The sequence below is a fragment of the Dermacentor silvarum genome, chromosome 11, assembly GCF_013339745.2.
Source record: "Dermacentor silvarum isolate Dsil-2018 chromosome 11, BIME_Dsil_1.4, whole genome shotgun sequence".
NCBI lineage: Eukaryota > Metazoa > Arthropoda > Arachnida > Ixodida > Ixodidae > Dermacentor > Dermacentor silvarum.
In genome coordinates, this window is record NC_051164.1 from 25,901,896 (window position 1) to 25,925,717 (window position 23,822).

The 23,822-nt window shown below is 49.0% G+C and overlaps 1 protein-coding gene across 1 annotated transcript; it reads right to left on the reverse strand.

The window, feature by feature from the left end:
• Positions 1-737: 737 nt before the first annotated feature.
• LOC119432471 (acetylcholinesterase-1) lies at positions 738-21,991 on the reverse strand. Its single transcript, XM_037699633.2, has 4 exons — positions 21,938-21,991; positions 19,034-19,131; positions 16,278-17,798; positions 738-1,060 (listed from the first exon to the last, which is right to left on the reverse strand). Exons 1-4 carry the CDS (start codon positions 21,989-21,991, stop codon positions 766-768), a joined length of 1,968 nt encoding a protein of 655 aa, XP_037555561.1. The 3' UTR covers positions 738-765.
• Between the last annotated feature and the right edge of the window lie 1,831 nt (positions 21,992-23,822).

Consider the following 23,822-nt stretch of genomic DNA (forward strand, 5'->3'; position numbering starts at 1 on the left):
CTGCTCTCCCACATTTTAAATAAACAGTACTAAGCGATTCCCGGCCTCTCGGCGAAACGTTGCTGGAGTGGCGGGCGGCGACTGATGCCTCCTTGCTCTCGATTCAGAAGGCGTTCGACGGCGGCGGACCTGTAGCAGCCCCTGGTGGGCGGTGTGCACACTGCTCGCTGTAAAAGATCTATAGCCACCTACACTACCGTTACAGTCGTGCTGGTTAAGGGCTCTGGTCTCTACGGAATAACGTAATGAAAAAAACGCTACCTAAACATTCTTACTGCAACTAATAGACGGATTCAATCGCATTATTTCTTGACTAAAGAGAATTGCTTTTTTCAAGCATTTCGCTATTCGTTACATTCACACTCATGGTCGCCGGTTTCTGCTGGTTGCGTGTTCAGGTGGGCTTGCGTGCACGTGTTTCGATCGGTCGCATCACTCGACGTGGACTCCCTGCGAGGTATTTCTCCTTGTTGTGCCTCTAAATTCCGCATTTACAACTAATTTTCCTGAGATAGCTCAGCTAATTGCTTTCCAAAATTGTGAATACCTCTACTTTGTAGCAAGAAAACAGTGTGTAAATGGGATGTTCACAAACATGTTTAGAATGGATTTGTCCACGTAAACTCCTGTGAAGAAAACAAGCGGTCCTCAGATGTGCAGTTTATGAACCACGCACAAGGTAGCCGGGTTTCCGCAAACTGATACTTCTTTATCACCCCAAAAGGCGCACAAATGAACACCGGAGGGCTCGAGGGTATTGCATATTCATTGGCTTTTGTAAGCATTGGCGTGAGCGCTGGCGGCGATCTCAAAAGCTCGCGCCGGTATCGTGGCGAACATTTCCAGTACCAAGCGGACGACTTCGGACGTCCGAGCACCGTCGATCGCTCGCCGGCCAGACGGGTCTCTATTCAAGAGCTTCTTGATGATACTGTCGAAGGGACATTCGGGAGAGGGACCGACAGGCGTGAAACCAGAGTTCGCGAGGTCCACTAATGAGTAGTTGGAAGCCTTCGAGAACAGTGGCCACGGCCTGCCGTCCGCCAGGTTCGGGAGAGACCTGCGGGCCATAATCACCGCCATTACCATCATCGGCCTAGATTAAAGGGGCTCTAAACGTCGGTGTGATGAACGATGCGCTGATACAAAATTGCGCGCAATAAAAGATAACGCACGACAAAGAAACCAGACAGAGCGCCAACTGCAAACCTGCGTTTACTGATCACAAAGCGAGAACTTCATGCCGAGTTAACGTCACCAATGCGCCATCTTTATCGCCGGAACACATTCTTCAACACTCTAATGTCCAAATGCAGTCGCACGACATGGAAACCTTGAACGGGCCGTTCGCCTTTATTTCAGGCCACTGAAAAAACATTTGTGCAAGAAATCATTGAAATGTTATTCTTGTAAACCTATTTAGAATAGCAAGCAATTGCTTCGTTGAACTATCTACTCATCAAAACTCGCTCCACCTTATCAAAAACCCTACCGTATATGCTATGCGTTAGGTTTCCGCCTCCTAAATCAGAATTTTAAGGTATCAAACTGAACGTAGAAAAGAAGGCTACGTTGGGCATTAATGCTTAAAGAAGCGTGCTAAAAATTAATGAACCCTCTTTCACTTTCGAAATATTTTTTTAAGGATGAAGTTGGCGCTCTGTCGTGTTTTTTGCTTCTCGTCGGCTGTCTTCCATTGCGCTAATGTTGCGTTTATTCTGTCGCAAATGCTCCTAGCAAACCAATTCTCTTCATTAACAACATCATCCGAACAAGGGAAGCATCAGCTTAGCGCTTTCGTTCGAACAAGGGCCTTCACCAATGAGACCATTCTTTTGTTTGGAAGAGTCTATATCGCTCCTTTTACCCCCCCCCCCCACCCTCCTCCCCCGGGCAAGGATTCTAATGGCACATTCGACTGGTCGCTTTTTAGCGTGCGGTTTACATTCGGCTGAACGAAATTGAGCGCTCGCAACACATTCGCTTGGTCCATTAAGTGCGCCACGCTCCCACCTTCAACCTGGGAGCGCGACCGAGATGACCGAGATCCGGCAGAAACTCGGATCACGTGGCTACTCAGATTGCTCTGGGAGCTAGTAGCACGTTCGGCTGGGGCCGGCTTTTTCTGGCTCCTACCTTGAGAGGGCTTCACATCGCTGCAAACCGGGTTGGAGCGTGGTAGGAATTCCATTCGAATGTACCATAAGTTGGTGGGAATGTGTAAGACGTAGTTTTGGTATTTGAGAAGAATGGCGGAGAAAGTGTCACTTAAGTATAGGATAAACTTCATAGCGGTGGGTATATAGCCGGGCTCGTTAATATATATTTATTAATAATATTTTATTTATAAATACTGTTGACCCAAGGGTCCTTACAGAGCGGGTAAATAAACACAAGAATGCATAATAGAATACATGAATAAGAGGCAATTCCCTTTAGCCGAACATAAAATCGAAACCATAAGCAGATCTAAATGTACAAATAGGAATATAGCGCATAATATACTACAGAGGAAATCACATGTGACACCAATCAGGAGGAAAAGAGCAGGAAAAAAATAAAAGGGACGAAAAAAAATGGGGGGGGGGGGGGAGGGGAGGTCATGGTCAAGCATTCACATGCACAGTGCTCGGACAAATACTAAAAAATAACAAGAGAAATAGTGCCGCAACCCGTTGTAAATCAGCAGTAACACCACATGCTTCAGCAAACAGCTGAAGAACGCGACACAGAACAGTTGCACGCGACACAGGCGCTGACTTCCAACCGATATGTTTGTTGCGCGAGCGCAAAATATTGAGGCATAGAAGCATGGATGAAACATAAACGGCACCCGCCGTGGTTGCTCAGTGGCTATGGTGTTGGGCTGCTGAGCACGAGGTCGCGGGATCGAATCCCGGCCACGGCGGCCTCATTTCGATGGGGGCGAAATGCGAAAACACCCGTGTACTTAGATTTAGGTGCACGTTAAAGAACCCCAGGTGGTCCAAATTTCCGGAGTCCCCCACTACGGCGTGCCTCATAATCAGAACTGGTTTTGGCACGTAAGACCCCATAATTTAATTTTAAACATAAACGGCGTGATCACGTAAGAAGAATGACTTGAGGTTGCAGGTGGGCGCAGATGTGTTAAATTTGCAGATACGACATTTCCGTGTCTAATAACTGGATGGATGGTGAACTGATGCACCAAGGATCACGTTGGATAATGACAAATGCCTCGATAATTTCACGCCCGCGCTGATCAGCGTGCTTTTGGACGACGGTGACTTGACTAAAACGGGGGAAGCACTCACTCGACCTGCAATGCAGAGCAAGATTGCTGCAACATTTTTGTTTTATTTTGTTGGCGTGCTCCCGGAGGCGTTCATTGAGGCAGCGTCCCGCTTGTCCTACGTAGGAGCGCCCGTAGCTCAGGGGCATGTTATAAATGACTCCAATGATGCAGCTGGTGAAGAGCGCCTAATGCTTCGTGTCGCAGCCTTTTTTGGGAGAGCCGTCTCGGTTGACCCTTCTGTATAAGGCATTCGGTTTGCCTACGGCTGGAAAAACAACCGATACTCCCGCCCTTTCGGCGGCCTTCGTCAATCTATGGGACACCCCGTACACATAGGCAGTGACAGCCATTTTCGAAGTATTGATCTCGATTTTGTGGGGCTTCTTTCTTCGGTGCGTTTCTGCTAACATCTCCTCCGCTAGCTGTTCCAGGAGGACGCTCGGAAAACTATCCCGCAAAAGCCGTTGTACCTGGCCTTCAAAGACTATTTCAATCTCGTGTATGCACGATCTTTGCAGTGCATTACGGAAGGCGGCTTTTGCGATTTCCCTCTTCACTAACCTTGAGCGTGCCGATGGAAAAGGCTGGAGGCCTTGGGCTGACCGGGGTGCGTACCTCCAGCATACGTGTTATGTCTTGAACAAAAGGAGCAAATGCAGAAAACGCAACGGGTTATCCTCCGGTAGCCCCATTGCGAGTGTGAGACCCATTATAGTATGTACAAAGCTCTTGTAGACGATCATCTTTGGACGCCTCGATGCAGACGATGTAGTCGTCAACCAGTCTGAACACCTTCTTGGCGTGAACCTCTGAGAGCTTCCTTTCGATGTCACGGTTGTAGCGGGCTAGCAACACGTCACTCAATACAGGTGCACGGCATGTGAGCCAATGCACACTCCTTCGTTTTGGAGGAACGTATTCCCTGTAACTGGACCACCATTGAGCGCCGGTACAGCACTAGCAAGTCAAGGAACCTGTCCACACTTGCCCCGCACTCGTTTTGGAAGCGCATGGCCCCGTATGCCTCAGTGTCTTCGTTTACGACTTCAAGGAGGGATAAGTGGAGCAACGAGTAATAAAGATCCGTTACATCGATGGAGAAGGCTAACATCCTGGCTGTGCCGGTGCAGCTCAAATATTCAGATACAGCTGCTGAGCTGCGAACTAAGTAAGGGTCGTTCCCCTCGAGTAGGCCAATACATTTCATCAGGAAGCTAGCCAGCGACTTTTGCCAAGCACCTTTTCCAGTCCGGCTTTCTTGTTGCAGTGATCAAAAAGAAAGGTGGACAGAACCTTCAAGCCTTTTTCTCGGCAACAACGCAAAAGCCCGACTTCCCGTTCAGAGTGATTGTGTCAGAGCGAGGTGCTTGGCCATTGTCCATCTGCCATTATCTAACGTGGTCCTTCATGCATCAGTTCACCATACATCGAGTTATTAAACAAGGAAACATCTACACCCACATGCAACTTAAAGTCATTCTTTTATTGTTATCACGCCATTGATGCTTCACTCTTGCTTCTCTGCCTAGATATTTCCGCGCTCGCGCAATAAACATATCTGTTTTCGAAGTGAGCGCCTGTGTCGTGTGCAACTTTACTCTGCCCCGTTCTTGAGCTGTTTGCGTGAAGTAAGTATGGGACGGTTGAAAAAACGACCAGAAAAGAAAGTAACGTGTAAGCAGGTGTTGTCCAACTCAGGGGCTCAGTTTTCCCAAACGGAAAGAAGCGAGCAACACATAAAGGTAGAGTTCAAATACAAGCCTTAAGAAATCGACTTTCAACGCCCAGTTTGTGGGAAATGCCGTGGCGGGTTGATTCGGACAAATTTCGGCCGTCTGGGGGTCTAACACGTGCACATAGCCCTAGCGCTCACTGTGTGTGGATGGATATAATGTAGTGTAAATTACCCACGCTAGCACTCTGAAATGTGATAGAGGGAGACGTTGATGAACTCGTGGTTTGCGCTCAGTCGGTTTTAGCTGTGACTGTCCCGCTTTTGCGGTCCTATCAAATCCAGTGACGACGGTACTTGAACAATCACTTTACTTCAGTGTGTCCGTAAACTCATGGTGCACTTTTGACCAGTCACAGGAAAGCAACAAAACAAGATAGAAATGTGAAATCTTTACCACATACAAGAAAAACTTTCCAATATTTCGCAGTATGCTGTGCAAGGATGTGCGCACACAGCTGATGACGCAGCACCACGAACTCGCGCAGCAGTGGATCAGCCCACGCCAACTCCAGTCGAGATGTGGACGGTACAGAGGAAAGTTGTGTGTTCTGTGGCTTGCTCAATTCGAATCCGTGACCAAAGTGCAACGTGAATATCGTCGCGTGTACGACGAAGCGCCAGCACATGTAGGAATAACATTAATCGGTGGGATAAAAAGCTGAAGGATACCGGCAGTTTGTTGTACAAACCCCGTTCTGGTAGGCCATCCGTAAGTGGCGACTCTGTAAAGGCTACCTATGGTTAGGTTGCCTAAGGTTACCCAAGGAGCCCTAAAAAATCTGTGCGTGCGCGTGCTCGACGTTTACACTTAAGCACGACTGCAGTTCATAAGGTGTTAAAGAAACGTGTACGTTTTTCGGGTTACAAATTGGAGCTCTTGCACGCTATGAAACCGGCGGATAGACCCAAATGATTCGTGTTTGCTACAGATATGCTTCATGAGGTCCACAATGATGAACGATTTCTGCAGATGATTGTGTTTAGCGATGAGGCGACATTCTATGTCTGTGGACACTTTCATCACCATAACGTCTGAATATAGGCTGCTGAGAATCCTCGGGCCTACGTTGAGTACGATTGTAACACCCCTAAGGTGAACGTGTGGTGCAGCCTTACGCATCATAAAGTGATGGGCCCATTTTTCTTTGCGGAGCAGACTGTGACGTCAAACAACTACATCGAAAGGTTGGAATTGTATGCAGTGCCACAATTGCCAGAAGGTGTTATCTTTCAACATGACGGCGCTCCTCCACACTAGGCCACCATTGTTCGTGTTTTTGTGGATAGAACATTCCCCCAGCGGTGGATAGGCAGGGGTTCTGCCACGCCATGGCCACCACGATCCCCGGATCTGACGCCATTAGACTTTACCTTTTGGTGTTATGTGAAGCAACGTGTGTACAGTGGACGTATCAACGACATTAATCATTTAAAACAGAGAATCACAGACGTTATTCACTCTGTTACACCAGACGTCCTTAAGCGTGTGTGGGAAGAACTTGATAATCGGTTTGATGTGTGTAGGGCGACAAATGGAGGCCACATCGAACTGCACTGAACAGGTATGAAACTTGGGGAGTTTTCCTTTTATTTGGTGAAGATTGCACATTGCTCTCTTGTTTCGTTGATTTCCTGTGACCGGTCAAAATTCCACCATGACGTTACGGACACACTATGTGTGTTTGTCTGGATATATATAAGAAGCCAACAAAGACACCAAGGACAACATAGGGGAAATTACTTGTACTTACGAATCGCATTTAAAGAGATGATAAATTAATGGAAATGAAAGTGGATGAAAAAACAACTTGCCGCAGGTGGGGACCGATTAACAAAATAATTAAATTATAGGGTTTTACGTGCCAAAACCCCGATATAATTATGAGGCACGCCGTAGTGGAGGACTCCCGAAATTTGGACCACCTGGGGTTCTTTAACGTGCACCTAAATCTAAGTACATGGGTGTTTTCGCATTTCGCCCCCATCGAAATGCGGCTGCCGTGGCAGGGATTCGATCCCGCGACCTCATGCTCAGCAGCCCGACACCATAGCGGGGAATGATTCCACGTCTTCGCATTACGCGTGTGAAGCTCTTGCCATTGAGCTACCGCGGCGCTCTTTATTAATCTTGAAGATTAATAGAATAATAAAAATGGGGCCCCTCGGTTCCCTGTCATCTCGTTCATTATATATATATATATATATATATATATATATATATATATATATATATATTGTGACATTCATGTGCGTTTTGGTTTCGCGCCTCAACACGATGTGGGACATTCAAGACAGGTAAAAACGACGACGTTCGGCTGGCTAGCTCATGCTCGAGATAGGCACTCAGCTGATCGAGGCTGTCGCTACTAGACTAACTGTACCTGGCCTTTCGCAGGCCTAACAATATACAGGCTGTCCCAACTATCATGGACCAACGTTTAACTATACGCAAATGCCAAGTAGCTGGACAGAACCAATGTAATGTTGTTTGCCGTCGCTTGGAGATACTCAGATTATTTTTGCATTCCAACTAATTACATAATTAGTCTTAATTACAGCGAAGATGTCTAAGGCTACGGTTCTATGCATTTTTCGTGGCCGTCGACTGATCAGCGTATGCAAAAACTCAGCTCCCGAATTTCATCAAAAATCGCTTCATTCTATGCAAGAGCTTACACGTCTCATCACTTGGATATGCATCTTCAGTGGATCAGTTATTAATAGGCACCATGTTCAAAATCAGAGAACTCTTAGGTAGATATAAGGGCTTCGCAAAGAATTTACCACTGTACGACCCCCTTCGGCTATGTGTACGCTCGCACCGCCCCCTTGTGGTTCCAAGCAGTGTTGCCAGGTCCGACGAGGCGGCGTAGCCAAAAGCTAGAGAAGTTGTAGCCCAATTGTAGCCAAACACAAAAGAAGTGCAAAGAATTTTGTAGCCAAATATAGCCATTTTTATTTGCAGTTTTATTTGTGTATACATTTTCACATTTGAAATTCTTTTTCAAATGTGAAAATTTTCAAATGTGGCTATTCTTTTTTTGCACAACCCTTCATGACAAAATGTTCGTGCCACCGTGACGGTCAGCCCTTGCCATCAACAACAGCGACACAGAACACTTGTTGGTTGGGCCCGGAAGCTCTCAAGTTCCAGTGAATCGCTGCAGAGGGCGAAATCAGTGCTTTTATTTTATGACAGATAGTACTAAGTTATTATATTAAGTTATTGACAGTAATATTAACTACGAACTCTGCTTTTTAGCTGTCGTGAAAGCAAAATAATGTTTAGCATCATCGATCTCTCACGTCATCTCTGCCTACGGCGTAGAAGTTCAGCTGTCCAGCGATCTGCGACGTGCTCATGGCTTCTTTTTTGATGAGCTAAAACGAGTATTTCGCGCTATGATATCTCGTGTTATTTGTCTCATCGTCCTATCTCGTTTTTTTGTTTTCTTTTTTTTTAATTAGCTTGGCCCGGTTTAGCTGGTACATGCTCTATATACTGTCCATTTACATCAACCTGGCCGCCACCTTAGGTCTCTAGCACGGCAAGAACGTGCGTTAAAATAAAGTGACAGACAACAGATGCCACTCGCTGTCTGAATCCGAGTAAGCGATGCTTTAAAAGATTACTGCGCAAAACGGCACACCAGTGTAAAAAGCGCGCAGTCGTTTTCGGCGACGAGCACGTCCCGAACGTAATTCGCTCGAAATGGTAAAAGCCGCGATGGCGCACAAAGAGCAAAGGTAAACAACAAATTGATAACAGTGGTTATGCTGTGAAAACCGGTTACTGTCAAAAAGCAAACCATGTTGATGTGCTAATAAAGTTTTAGAAAAGGGCTCCCAAAGAGCTTTGCGGGTGTTAGCGTTGGGGCATGCAGGAGTGAAGAGCTTTAGAATAGGCGTTTGGGCTTGCGGATAGCGTGTTGCACTTGCAGAATCACTACGGCGTCAAAGAAAAGCTGTTATAAATAATAAAATAAAATATACATTTTATGATAAGAAGAGTAATTTAGCTTTTCATGTTTTCGCGTTTGATTATAATTTAGAACTGTAAGCACGAACAAAAATTCATCTAGCAGGAAAAGGAAAATAGCAGTAAAGCTTCGCGCGAGAAACGTGGAGTATGTCGAAAGCTGTGCCCGGCGCGATACTTCACCCAGAAGACATGGCCATGAACATACAGGAGCGTATCATCCACTCGTGCATCCCTTCTTTCATGTCGGCGCCACGATCGCCCGACAGCGCCGACATGCTCTCCCTTGCTGAGCATAGCCATGTTAGTAGTGTACTGTGAAAAACCCACTACTCCTAGGTTAATCCCGTTGCCCGGGGATCGGGTGCATAACGGTCAAGCGGGGTGTACGTTATATGCATCAAAGATCAACGCCACCGGCTCAGGCAAGGGCACAGAGAGGGAAGGGAAGGGGAGGGGGGGGGGGTGTTCATTTCGCGCACGCACGCACGCCCAGCCACGCGGCCGGCTCATCCAGCTAAAGCATAGCCTACGAGATTTGCTTCTACCCGATCAGAGCCACTCTGGAGCGTGGATTAGGGCGCCACTTATAGCCCAAACAAAGCCAAGTCGCAGATTTTCAGTAGCCCAAATATAGCTACATAGCCAACTCGGCCAAGTCGACGCCAAATTTTTTTTTCCTATAGCCCAATTTGGCTATCTATAGCCAAACCTGGCAACACTGGTTCCAAGCGCTTGCGTAACTAGTTTATTTCCGCTCTCCGACTCTCCCGGCGTGGCAGTGCCATCGCGCACGTCTAGTTTCCTCCAGTTCCTCGAGGTGGCGGTAGTCTTCCACGCGAATGTATGCTGCCGATCGAGACCGCCGATCAAAATAAAAGTGTGTGCGTGTGTATTTCTTCGGGATGACCGCCGTCACCGCTGAAGAGAAATAAAATTTGCTCATACCTTTCATTGAAACTCTGTCTCAACTCTATGTCGTGTGCTAAACTGGTGCGCTGGTAATCCATCTTCACGGCAGTGGAATGGTGCGTGATTTTTTTAAATCAATCGACTTCTCAAATATTATAATTAGATTAAAATGGCAATGGGAAAATTGTAGAGCAACATGAAAAACTCCCGATGCAGCTTGCTGCTGGTCAATACGTGCTACACAAAAGTTTTTGGAGCGTTTATGAAGCCCGTGAATACACGCAAGATGGCTGTGCGACTGGCACGTTCGGAAAAACACTCTTATGTAGCACGTGTTGAGCAACAGAAAGTTGTATCGGGAGTTTCAAGCGAAGCTTTAGAGGCTCACAAGTGTCGGCGGTGGTTGTGTTTGGATGTAACGCTGAAAAATGGGCCGATCCTAGTGATAGCGCAGAAAGGGTCCTAGCTCAATGGCACACACCCCTGTGGGCTCGGGGACCTGTAGAGGGCCGTTTATAGTCCGACGCAACGCGCGCGCGTGCACGCTACGTCACGTTGGTGAAAACGACCCCCTCTATTGACCCTTTTCGCGGAGCAGTTTGTTTTAGAGAAACGAGATGGCGCTCACGGCGGCGCGCCATGCCTCTCCTCAGCGACCGCGCACGAAAACGAAACTATTACCGCTTCTACCTTGCTTCTGTGCGATCAGCTGTCCGAAATGCAACTGAGTTTTCGCTAACACACTGTGCTCCAATCATGCTAGATTGAATCATGTGGATTGAAGACGTGAGCAGTAGTTGGCTGCAAAAATAGTGACTGGCATGTTAAGGAATAGGATGAATCTGTGTGGCCAAGTTCGCGGACCGCTGCTGCAACTGTCCGAACGTGTTACCGGCACTTCGTGATGTACGGCTTTCCTCGAGGATACAGAAATTTGCTCATCCGCCAGCCTTGTATCGCTAACCTTCAAAGAAAGTGCTTCATCCCCAGAACGTCGTCAAGAGTGAGTACCACTCGTTAAACAATGACAAAGGGAATAGCGCCGCTTCCTGTCATAGTAAGTTTCGCACACGTTATCTGTACACATCTGTCCCAAATGGCAGGAAAACTTACGCCCACTCTATCGCCGACGTATCAAGAATGAGTGAGTGGGCGCACACTTGAATATATGCGCACTGTATACGCACACTAAATGACTGACTACACCTATGGCGCACGAATGGTCGAAGCTGAATGTTTCCTGACGGTCCACAAGAGTAAGCGAGTTACTAGCTGTAATATATATTTGGCTACAAGGTATTACAATGTACAAAACAGCTACGTTTCAAGCCTTGTACGCAGCAAGAACAAATCTATTGGAACTGAGCACACCCGCGAGCGATTAGGCAGAAAATAATCAGATAGTGGCCGCACCGAGGAACTTCACTGAGTCAGAAACTGACAAGCCACTGCTTCAAAATATTTGCCGAATAACGAACAAAGAGCAAAACGTGCTAATCCTGACTGAATTCATAATCGGAAAGCTTGGATAGCTTGGAATACATATTTAGCCCTGCTTATAGACCAAGCAGCATATATGCTGCTTGCGCCGTTTGGACATAGCTTAATCAGCTCCGAAAGCGCTCTTGCATGTTCCAAGGTAAATATACCTGGTAGCGAAGCTTCCATAGAAGCCCATACGTTCAAAACATGGTTGCTTACCGGTGGTTCATGGGGCTTAGCGCCATCTGTGTGAGGAGGGAACACTTCCGGCGGAAGAAAAAATGATTTGACGTCATATCCGTCAAAAGCAGAAGTGACGTCATTTTGTTCTCATAGGCGCGAAATTTGTTTTCGGAGGCCTGCCATTAGAGCTGTATATTCAAATGCCCCGCCATTCGACTTCATGGGCGTTCCTAGTTTTCAGCGCGAAAAGCGATGCCGGAAAAGATCAGCCGTACGGGTGTCGAAATCGCATCGCTGCACAGAACATACTTTCTTAGGAGGCCGACGAACACTTTGGGCGTAGATTGCGTTGAGTGCTCGTCCTTTCGTCGGACGCCAAGCCCGTCGGCCAGCGCTGTTGCGCGAAAACAACTAAGTAAACAAGTATCTGACGGTCCCTACTATTACTTTTGACTGCACAGGTTAAGAAACAATAAAACTACCCGCGTCACCTAATTCGGGCAAACGTCGACATGCAACACAACACACATGTGAGGGGGGCGTATTGTAACAGGTGAACCTTACGAGCGCGCCTTTCCACGCACTCCAAGAGTTGCATGGCATTGCAAGTGATAGCGGCGTCAACGCCCACCGCTATCGATGGGCGCTCTCACGGTGGGCCCTGAAAAAAGGTATATATTGATAATGATCTAGTAAAATACAGTTGTATCTTTTCTCGCCATGCATATATAAAATGAATTAGGAATTTTATTTTCGTTGAATGAATCTAACTGCGCCTCGCTTTAATTTAAAAACGCTTTTTTTCTTTCCCAGTGTTTATTCCCCCCAAACATAGTCGCGCTTCAATCGCTGCTCCCATAACCACCCTTGCTGATGTCGGTGACAATTGGTTCTGAACCGCTTTTCGCCCGAAGCTTCGCGACCTATGTGAATCGACCTTGCATGTTCTCTGAAGCAGTGATCAAGGCTTCGTGTCGTCCACCTAATCACCGTCCACGATATCTCCGAAAACAGAGGTTTTCTAAGCCGCGCCGGCGTCATACACTTCCATAGTAAACAAGGAGGCAACGGAGGCAGTTGAGGCAAGCAATGGCCGCGTCACCACGTGATCAAACATGGCAGCGCCCACGGGATCGCCGCGAAAAGGGTCAATAGTCGGGCGCACTGGCGCAGCCAACGTAACCGGCGGCTTGCGACGCGCCCCGATGAGCCCGGCGCCGAAATGGCTCCTGACTATAGTCGAAAGTGTTTCACTTCGTTAGTTATATTTCAATTCATATTCGTTATGTTTCAAGCTGTAACTTAGCACAACAACCACGCCAACTGTTAATGATCAAGTAGTACTTTCTCGTTTGTGATGTTGTTCTCCTAATAACTCACACCAAAAGGAGTATCGTAAATCAATGTGTCATGTTCCTTCAATATCAATCAGCTTGCTGCACAGCCAAGAACACAAAAATAGCAGGCAACAATTTATTGCAGCAAGATTGTGAGAAAAGTGGCAGACACATGAAAACAGGAAGAAACTGCGAATTCCAAGGGGTTAGAATAGTCGCAAATTAATGGCGTGATGGCAATAAACTTTACACAAGCATAACACACACAAGACGTATTGCAAGTATCCAGATAATGAAAAAAATAAAACTACACAGACAAGCCAGCAATTAATGTTCTTGAAATGGGATTGTTTTAGAAGGAATAAATGACGCTTTTTCTTGTACTTCTACGAAGGAGGTTGCACTTAGGTAGCAAAATTATGTGAATGGTTGCGTGCTAAAATAAAATGGCCACATCAACAGTTGGGCACGCACCAACATAATCATCTCGAATATGTCATTCAGTGAATCCTTCATTAAGATTTTGGAATCTCAGCCAATTAAGCACTTCAACTGTGTTGGGGGTCTTCACCTGCTGTCTTCGAGGCCTTGCAATCGTCTTCTGATACTTGGAAATTTGCCCTTGATTATGCATAATGCCCTTTGGTTGTAGTGTGTATTTTGAGGAAAGAACAGTGGAGATTCCTGCAATACGCAGAGTGACAGAGGCAGAGGGTAAGCAATACTGGGGCCTTCAAAGCTTTTGAATGGAGATGCTATGTTCCTTGGTGTAATGTGCATTTTTCTTATGCTGACAGTCTAACACAGCGACTGTCTATGGTAATAATGTATGTCATCAAAAAAGGATGGCTGTCAAGGAAGCGCTGTTACAAATGCTAAGGAACAAGAAACTTTCTACGGTAAAGACTCCATACACACAATTAAAACATGAAAACACGTATCTTCAGCCCAATACAAAAACAGCTAACAACGCTCGAGCACAGATAGCCTGCTACAGAAGTTCGGAGAGCGCGCATTATTGCCGTACTGCAAATATTGAACGTGTGCGGCTTAAGAAGTAGCCATATTTCTTTGGCGAAACTAGCGCACCATCCTTTTTCAGATAAAGCCCCTCAATTGAGGGGCTTTATTTTCAGACGCCGCTGCGCGCAACCTTCTTGAATAAATCAGCATAAAGCCCTCTGCACCGAACGGCATGTGGTCATGGGCCGCGTTTCTTAGCGAACCATTTTATTTTATTTTCCAACTTCGTCATTGTTCCGAACGTTCCTCGCAAGCTCTGACGCTGCCTTGTCGCTGTTATCGCTTCGATCACCACTCACGGCTGCGCAAATTCAACGTTACAAATGGGCAGCGGCTGTTAACGGCTTCAAGGCCACCGAGTGACGGAGGAAGGCATGTCACTCGTTCGTGCGGCTACCGGTGACACAACGAAATACGAAGATAACAAATAAGTCTCAACAACGTCCAAAGGAACTTCCTGTGGCCTTGCCATTAAACGGCGACGAAGTAGTATACAGTGTCAGGCACTGGTAGAAGAACCCAAGTACGATCTTCGGGCGCATCTTACTAGGGTGCCTCGATGCCCAGCGCCGCCGTCAGCGCTGGCATCGAGGCACCCTACATCTTACACAATAACAACGCCGGGAGGCCGGCGACGGGGCGATGCGACCTGACTGGGCTTCGCAAGTGCTGGGTCGTGCGGCCTGTCAAGCTGCTAGCCACGGCCGCAGCCGCAGCCACATTTTTCTTTATATGCTCTGCCACCTAGCGGATTCGGCGAATCTCCGTAGCTCGGCCGCGAAATGGCTCGAGTGTCTGCTCTTGTCGCTTACTATGTTATACTCTACGCCTGATCCATTCGCGCGTCGGAGGCAACGGCAGCGTCAACCCACAATGCAACGCGCGCGAATAAATAAAGGCGCCCACGCCGCTTCGTCGACGGTCGCAGACGGCCGTTCAAATTGGCGCGCGTGTTGGGGATTGTTCTGCTGCGCATGGTCCGACGATAGCTGCGGGTGGCATCTCGGCTGGCGCAGCACAACCGGCGTAGCGTGACTGACTGCAGACGATGGCCGGCGCGCCGATAACGTCGGACCATAAACAGCCCTTAACGCGCCCTTGAATTACCCTGTATGTCACACGTGGGACCCAAAGAGACAAAATCACCAACCCTTTCCCTGTCGAGAAAATGGGGGTAAGCGAAGCTTGTCGTCCGATTCTAGTGTGAGGGCTTCCGAAGCCCAGGCGAAACGTCAGCGAAGAGCCGCCGACCCTGAGTTTAGGGCAAACGAAGCAGAACGGCTGCGACAGCGTCGTCTTGCCAAAAGCTTCGCTTACCCCCATTTTCTCGACAGGGGAAGGGCTCTGAATTTTTAATGATGTACAATTTTCTCATTCACACTTTTCATCTAATTACGCGTGTAATATTCGAGAAGTTGATTAATTAAATATGACTAATTATGTAACTAGTCGGAGTGCAAAAAATAATCTGCGTATTTCCAAGCGATGGCAAACAACATTACCATGGTTCTGTCAAGCTACGTGGCATTTGCACACTTTAAAATCTTGGTGCATGACAGTTGGGACTCCCTGTATATTCACCGAGGACCAGATCCTTGTGTCAGAAAAAGGAACCGCCAGAAAGGTAAGCACGTTTGTTGTGGCACAATGTTTCGTACGGTGGGCCAGCCTTCCTCAGGGTGGGAAGTCGTCACTTACCGCTCTGACAGCTCCACCGGAATTCGGCCACCGCAGCCGTGACGCGAACCCATGACCTCGTGAGCACATCAACACAGCCACTGATCCACCGCGGATGGTAATGTGGAGTAGTTGCCTACAGCTCTCGCACACTGATATCATAAGCACGTCTGCAAGACATGATCAATCTAATCTTCATGAAGTCTGCAGCATCGTGGGTCGGGTCCCATGTGTACGAAGCACGACGTTGAACGTCGTGCGATTTTCCGTTTATCATCCTTTGCAGTGGGCAATTAGCGAACAGTAAAATGTCTTCATGGTTCGCACCTGTCAAAGTCGGGCGCTAACGTTACTGGCTGCAATAAGGAAGCTTTACTCAAACACAGCTCTACAGAAATGACAACACGGGGTGGGCTAATGATTATGGCTCTCCTGCTAAGCATAAGATAGCTTGCCTAATTTACGGCTTCGACGGCCGTATCCCAACACGGGCGGAGCGGAATGGAAAGAAATGAGTGCGTCGAGCTTTGGATAGACGTTAAAGAACTCAACGAGATCAACATAAACCCGAACTTTCCACCCACGACGTTTCTCGTAGGCCCTGTATGGAGTCCGTACGTTAAACCCCACGAACCGGTTGGTAAAGAAACCCCACTTTCCCAGAGTACTCACCCGTCTTTTGCGAAACTGGACACCATTGTGATCATGCGGTGGGACATGGCCCTGTCTTCGTCAGTAGCGAAGTGCGGGTACAAGTACGGCAACCCAAACAGCATCGGCACGTCGTCTCCGTGCGTCGCTTTTTCTCCGGAAAACAGGGAAAAAGAAGGTCTGGGCGTGTACTGCAAGTAGTACACATTCTTTCCCAGTGCAGCCAAACCTCTCCCGAAGGCAGCGACTGGGCAACGGAACATAATGTCCCCGATAGCATTTATCCAACCCCGGTGGTTGGGGGCGTCGAGGTCGAACACGTTCCCCAGAAGACCCATGGCCAGTTCCACCTCACGGTCTGGCACGTCGCCGAACAAATAGGAAAAGGTTTCTTTCAGCACTTTCACCGTTATTCTTTTTTGCGTACCTGCTATGTCTGGCAAGAGCATTTCGTAGAAGGCCTGCCCTTCCATCGCCACGTTGGAGATGAGGGTGTCCCGGGCTCGGGCCGCTATGAACCGCCGCTCGAGAGAGTCCAACTCGCCCGGCAACAGGGGCGCCTGGAAGGTCGGCATAAGATCCAAAGCAACACTCCTGGTGGCCTCCAAGATCTCCGACGTGGTTCGGTTTCGGAGGCAGCGCACAGTGTCCGCGACGCGCGCCGACTCGCAGCCGGCTTTGGCAGCCAGGCGCTTGAAGCTCCGTCGCGCGACGTGTCCCTTGTTCTTGGGCATCGGAACGGACGCCGAGCCGCTCATGAGAAACGCCCTGCGGTATGGGCCGTACTGCGACATTATCGGGCTCACCATGAACATGTTGGACGTGATGGCACCGGCGCTCTGGCCGGCGATCAGTACGCGGTCGCTGTCGCCGCCGAACCGATGGACGTTGTCGCGAAGCCAGCGAAGTGCCAGAAGCTGGTCGTACAGCCCCATGTTGCCCGCTACTTGTTGGCCCGTTCCCGAGTTGAGGAAGCCGAAGGACGCCACCCGGTAGTTAGGCATCACGACGAGCACGTCTCCCAAGCCGGCCACGAAGCGGCCGTCGAAGAAGTCGTAGCTGTTGCCTCCGGACACGAAGGAGCCGCCGAAGATCCAGAAGACGACGGCGCGGCGGTTTTCATGGCCCAGCAGGTCGTTCACGCAGCTACCGGGCACCCAGACGTTGACGTGCAGGCAGTCTTCGGTGGTGTTGGAGGCGTTGATGGTGTAATTGCGACTCATATGCGTGTCGGACTGGGCGCAGGGCGGTCGCTTGTACGTGGCGTTGAACACGCCGCGCAACGGTTGGGCGCACCGGGGCTCAGCGAACCGTGCGTCTCCGGCCGTCGGGGCGCCGAACGGGATGCCGTAGAAGGCGACAGAGCTGTACAATTTGCCGCCGATTTCAAACTGAAGCAGGCTTCCCTGGGCGTAGCCGTGCGGTGTGCTCGCGATGAGACACCCTCTTCGTGCTGTAGTGCCGGATCTTGAAACGATTGGCATGAGTAGGAAGACCGCGATGACAGTGAGCAGGCAGCCGCTCAGCAAGGCAGCTGCTATCCTGAAAAAAAAAATTAAATCAGCCGAGCGGAAGGGGATGACATAAAATGGCAAAATAGAGTTCAAACGTGCAGTATTAATGGTAAAACTAAAGTGTCCTTCTTCCTCTTTGTTATTATAGCACCGAGTGCTCGAAGCCGGCGTGACCAACTTACTTTGTATGGAAACTTTTCTTCAGCTGCCAGCGTCGTCGATGCTCCTCTTCCATCAGAGATGTGACGCCATAGACGTTTGTACTTGGAGATATGACTATGTACACAATATATACATCGACAGCTATTTACAGTGAGTCTGACGTAACACTCGACATAGCCGATAGTGCATAACACCACTCGTATGTCCAGACCCTTCGTTCACACTGAACCGGCGCCGTAACTCGGCACAGCCGACAGTGCAAAGCACCATTCCTGCGTCCGGAACTCTTGTGAGTGGACGGGAGCCCCGTTTTAACCCTTCGGTTGCTCCTCCCGAATCCCCTCACGACAAATCACGACACCACAGTGACCTGATTGGGTCAGCTGGACTGTCACTCACTTGTCAATACTTCTCTCACGGCGTTTCTCGGAACATCCAGAGAGATAGAACGCGAGAAAGAAAACAACAAACAAAAACTAAACGAATAACGCACACACAGTTCCACTCTGCGACATGTTAAAATATTCCGGCGTTTCCCCCAGAACACTGTCGGTGAAAGAAACACCCGAGTCGCGCGTTTTCGTGCCTTAATTGGGAAATCGCACACTACATGCAGTAATTAAAGGGCACCTCACTGAAGCGCGCCCATCGATGCACAATGCCATCCTGCGCGTGGTCCGTCTCCGGCGGGCCCATAAGACTGCCATTCCAAAGACGAACAAAGCCCACATCTATACTGACAGCCTCGGCGCAATTAAGCGTATCAAACAAGTAACGAAAACATTGGCTTTCGTGAGCAGATACACAAAATTCAAAATTCTGTGAGCGCCACTGTCCACAGGCTTGCAGGCACATAGTCATGACCACAACAATGACCTTGTGGATCGCAATGCTCACTCTTTCACTGACACCCGTAACTCCTCCTGTTCCCCTCCCCTCCGACCCCCGCTCCGTTTTCATTGGCCGAAAATCCATCCTCCGGCGTGACGTGCGTGCCCTCATCCCCCTGCGTGTCTGCTCCCTACCCCACAATCTTTCACGGGAGGAGGAAGTCTCTCTCCGGACACGTCGGGCCGGGGTGACCCTTACACCAGCCATCACTTGTTCTTGGGGTCAACAATGGGAAGATGACGTCCAGTGTCCGAAGGGCTCTGCTGCTGCGTCTGCAGCGGATGCCCGCCATCTACTTTGGACGTGTCCTGGGATAAAGACAATTCGATAAAGTGTTCTCAAAAGCGTGAAATTGAAGAGCGAACAAGTAGAAGACTATGATAGATGGATTATGGGCAACACATTTCATAAATCGCTGTTACAGTATCTATATCAAATGGGTCTGCATGCTTATATTGCCACGAGGTCTCGAGCTGCGGCGAGCGCGAGCCAGTATTCAGGCAAGGAGAGAAGAAGAAGAGCTTTTTCGTTTTTGTGGTCAGCCATCTTCCTGGCTAGTACTCGTCTCTGCCGGTGCAGGATTTCTTGCTCTGAAGGCCTTCTGTTGCACGTGACAAACTGGTGGAAGGTGCGGGGTAGTCCCAGCAAATGTCCTACACGCCTCCTGGTAGCCCTGTGCCTACAGTGACAACACCTGTTCACCGGGCCAGCCGAAGAGTCCGAGGATTGCCCCCTGAGCTTGGACCTCTTCCCGAGACTACGTCAGCTACGCACCAAAGCGGTATGAAGGCACTACTAGTGCTGCTCACTATACGCTACAGAAGGTGCCAAAAGTCTTCCATGGCTCCATCGTCTTACGTGATCACTGACAGAGGCACAGCTTTCACGGCCCAGCTGATTGACGACGTATTCAAGCTAAGTTACACGAGCCATCGCAAGACCACTGCATATCATCCGCAGACCAACGGGTTGACGGAACGATTGAACAAAACCATCGCCGACATGTTATCCATGTACGCCGATGTACAACACAAGACGTGGGATCAGGTTCTACCGTACGTAACATTTGCGTACAACTCTGCCATCCAGGAGACGACGCGAATTCACGCCGTTTCGTCTTGTCTATGGACGTGAGGTTCAGACCATGCTGGATGCGATGCTTCCACACGATTACGACGCGCTGCTCACCCCTGACGCTGAGCAATTTACGCAGTACGCCGAAGAAGCTCGCCAATTGGCACGCCTACACATCACGCAACAGCAGAGTGTCGATGCACGTCGCTACAATCTTCGCCATCGCCAAGTGGAATACCACCCGGGCGATCAAGTTTGGGTGTGGACGCCGGTGCGCCGCCAGGGGTTGTCAGAGAAACTGCTCAGTCGCTACTTTGGAGCCTACAAAGTGCTGCGTCGCGTTAGTGACGTGAACTACGAGGTTCTCCCGGATAGTGCCATGTCACCCCAGCGTCGAAGGCAGCACTCGGAGATTGTGCACGTTGTACGACTCAAACCTTATTTCGCGCGATAGTGCGACAGCGTCTCAACTTTATGATGTACTTTATTTTTCTCTCCCTCACCCCCCACTTGTGCTTACATTATGTTCCTTCCCTTTTTTTTCTTTCCCTCTACCTACGTCGACCAGCGCTAGCATCGGGACGATGCCCGTTTTTTTCACAGGGGGAAAATTCCACGAGGTCTCGAGCTGCGGCGAGCGCGAGCCAGTATTCAGGCAAGGAGAGAAGAAGAAGAGGCTTTTTCGTTTTTGTGGTCAGCCATCTTCCTGGGTAGTACTCGTCTCTGCCGGTGCAGGACTTCTTGCTCTGAAGGCCTTCTGTTGCACGTGACAATATTAAACCCCATTGTGATGTTATGCCGCGTGGCAAACCAAGCAAAAAAAAAAAAAAAAAAAACAGCTGCGCCTCTGGTGCCAGCCCGTCGCTCAAGAGCCCGCGCCTCGCTTTACACGATCCCTCCGGCTCTGAAATGGCTTCTTTGCAACCAAGGCATGCCCACTGACACCCTAAGGATGTTTTGCAGGTGGTCCGTCTTAGGTAGCGCGCGAGGGGGCAGCCGTTCTTCCGTTTGCGCTTCTGGGCAAAATAGCTGCCAACGCCACCCCCTCTCTCGCGCTTCAGACCGCGCGTGCACCAGTTTACGATGCACCGGGCTGGCGACGCGAGTTCCATGCGGCCGAAGAGCGCCTCCTGACCCACTAACAAAGCCCCCCCCCCCCCCCCCCGCTGGTATTGCTTCCTGCAAGGCTCACAAATGGCGACCTTCCACGTTCCTGGGGCGAAATTACTTTTCAGGCAGGCCCTCCTGCGTTTGTCAGCATCCTTTACACTAAAGATGCGTCCTAACTCTTTTCAGTTTTACCTGTAAAAGTAAACAAAAGAAAGCACTGACAAACAAATCACTTAACTCATCGTATATATACCGTCGTTCCTGCCGCAAACAAGGAGTGTGGTGGCGCGGGCGTGTGTGCGCGCGTTTGTGTGTGCGCGTTTGTCCAAGAATGCGTCACACTGCGGCCATATACGTATTCAGTTGTGAGCAATGTAAACGCCACAAACATCCCACTAGTGCCCGGCCGGGACATATCCATCCCATCCCCCCTCCGAGTAGTCCGTGTGAGATTGCCAGAGTTGACTTCTTAGTCCCTTTTCCGTGATCAGCCAACATCAACCGCTGGATTGTTGTCTGTGTAGACTACCTGACTCACTGAGCCGAAACGGCTAGCGATATCTACAGCACCGGTGGCTCACTACGGTCTTTATGCTACGGTTCATAATCAGTGATCGTGGCCGCCAATTTGGCTCCGATGTAGTTCAGGAACATCCGACTTTCTACTTCGCAGTTTAGTCACGCTACTCCGTACCATCCACAGACGAACGGTCTCACTGAGCGCCTGCCCAAACAGGACTCTCATCAACATGCTTTCCACGTATTTCGACTCCAAGCACAAAAACTGGGAGGCTGTCTTGCCTTTTATGACCTACGCTTACAATACTGCTCTGCGTGCGACCACCGGTTTCAGCTCCTTTTTCCTTGTCTAGGTGCGCCAACCCCACACTCCTCTTCACACAATGTTTCCGTTTGTCGAGCAGGACCAACCTTCATTCGCCCTAGACACTCTGACACGCTGAGGAAGCGCGACGCATCACACATATTCGTGTTGTTGTATTGCAAGACCCCCCAAAGGCTCGCTATATGATAAGCGAAGTCAGCACGCCTCGTACACAAAAGGAAACATGATGTGGCTGTTGACTCTACTTCACAAACGTGGCTTGTTCCAGTAGTTTCTGGACCACTACACCGAGCCTTTTGTCGTTCTGGCGTGCCTCAGTGACGTAACTTACTTGATATACCGCCACTACCAATGGTCACCGCTTTCGCCAGGCCGATGTCGTTTACGTCGCCCGTATGAAGCATTACCACTCCTGCAAATCCGAATAGCTCCCTCGGAGGGCATCGTCTAGAACGGGGGAATTGCTACGTATACATTGGCCGACGAGTGAAAGATGAGAACGAGGTTGGTTTTGAATCTGGGTGGCTCCCCCACCTAAGCCTTCCGCTATGATCTTTCATCCTCGCATTCGTATATAACCACCTTTGATCGTTGTATATGAACAACTTTGATATGCATGTTGGCATGGGAGCATATATATAGAAAGGCAAGACACACCATGGGACTTGTCAGGTAGTGCAGGAGCATTCTTTCCAGTCTCTTAAAACAAACAAAACAACAAGAACATAAAAAAGAAACCGAGCAAACGTCGCCATCATGCGACCATATGCGTTCGGGTACGTCAGAGACGTATGTGTCCAAGATGAGCGACTGAAAAGAATGATTACGCACTCTCTGGCAATTCCCACTAGGCAGTTTCTGCAGTAGTTTTTATTTAGCGGCGATAGTCTCTAGCGAGCAGCGTCGGTGATACTGTCACCTTTGGGAAGTCTCGCGTGACTTGGCTGTGGATGCAACTTCGTAGTTGACCGAAACCGTTCCTGGCACGGTGCGGGAGATAACGAGCTTGGCACGGCCAGAAAAAGGCGACTCAGCAGTGGTTGACTTCAAATAAGGACTTCTGTGGTTCATTTGTGCACCATCCGGTTTGTTTAAACTGGATTATGTGCCTTCTAGATCGGCCCCCAGATTTTAGTCTGAACTATTTCAATTTCAGCCCTTCTTTGCGCTAATTAGGCATTATTACTGCTGCGTAAAAAGCGCTACGCTAACTTGGCGAGTCGTTTTCGTATCACGCTTCTTTTTGAGGCCTTTTCTCGTTCTCCCACGTGCACTAGAAGGGCTCAAATAATCTAAGACTCGTGACGAAAGTTGCCAGAAACCCAGATCCTACACACTACAAATCGATCTGAAGTCGCCAAAGACCTTGTCCTGGAAACGTTCTCAGCCATATACGTTGACATGCCCGGTGCCGAGTAGCGCGAAACCTCGCGAGAGTGATTGTATCACCGATAGCGACAGCTTCTAGTACAGTTGTTAGATATTTTCATTTCCAATTGAACATCCGTCTTTGTCATACAATGTTGCTGTATCGTGGTTATGCTGTTATATTTTCCTCAGCAACACCATGTTTAATAGCGTTTATTGTACTTTAAAAAAGGGAGCTGGGCAGGCCATGTAATGCGTAGGATTGATACCCGGGGAACCATTAGAGTTATGGAATGAATACTAAGAGAAGGGAAGCGCAGTCGAGGATGGCAGAAAACTAGGTGTGGTGATGAAGTTAGGAAATTTGCTGGCGCAAGTTGGAATCAGCTAGCGCAAGACAGAGGTAATGGGAGATCGCAGCGAGAGGCCTTCGTCCTGCAGTGGACCTAAAAATATAGGCTCATGATGATGATCATTATTGTACTTCTCCATGGATAATAACTGTTACAAATTGTATTTTAAAAATAGGCGAAAGCATGCACGTGGCAAGAGTGCTAATTGTTGCTACAGTTCGCCTATGGTGGGCAACTTTATGCACAAAAG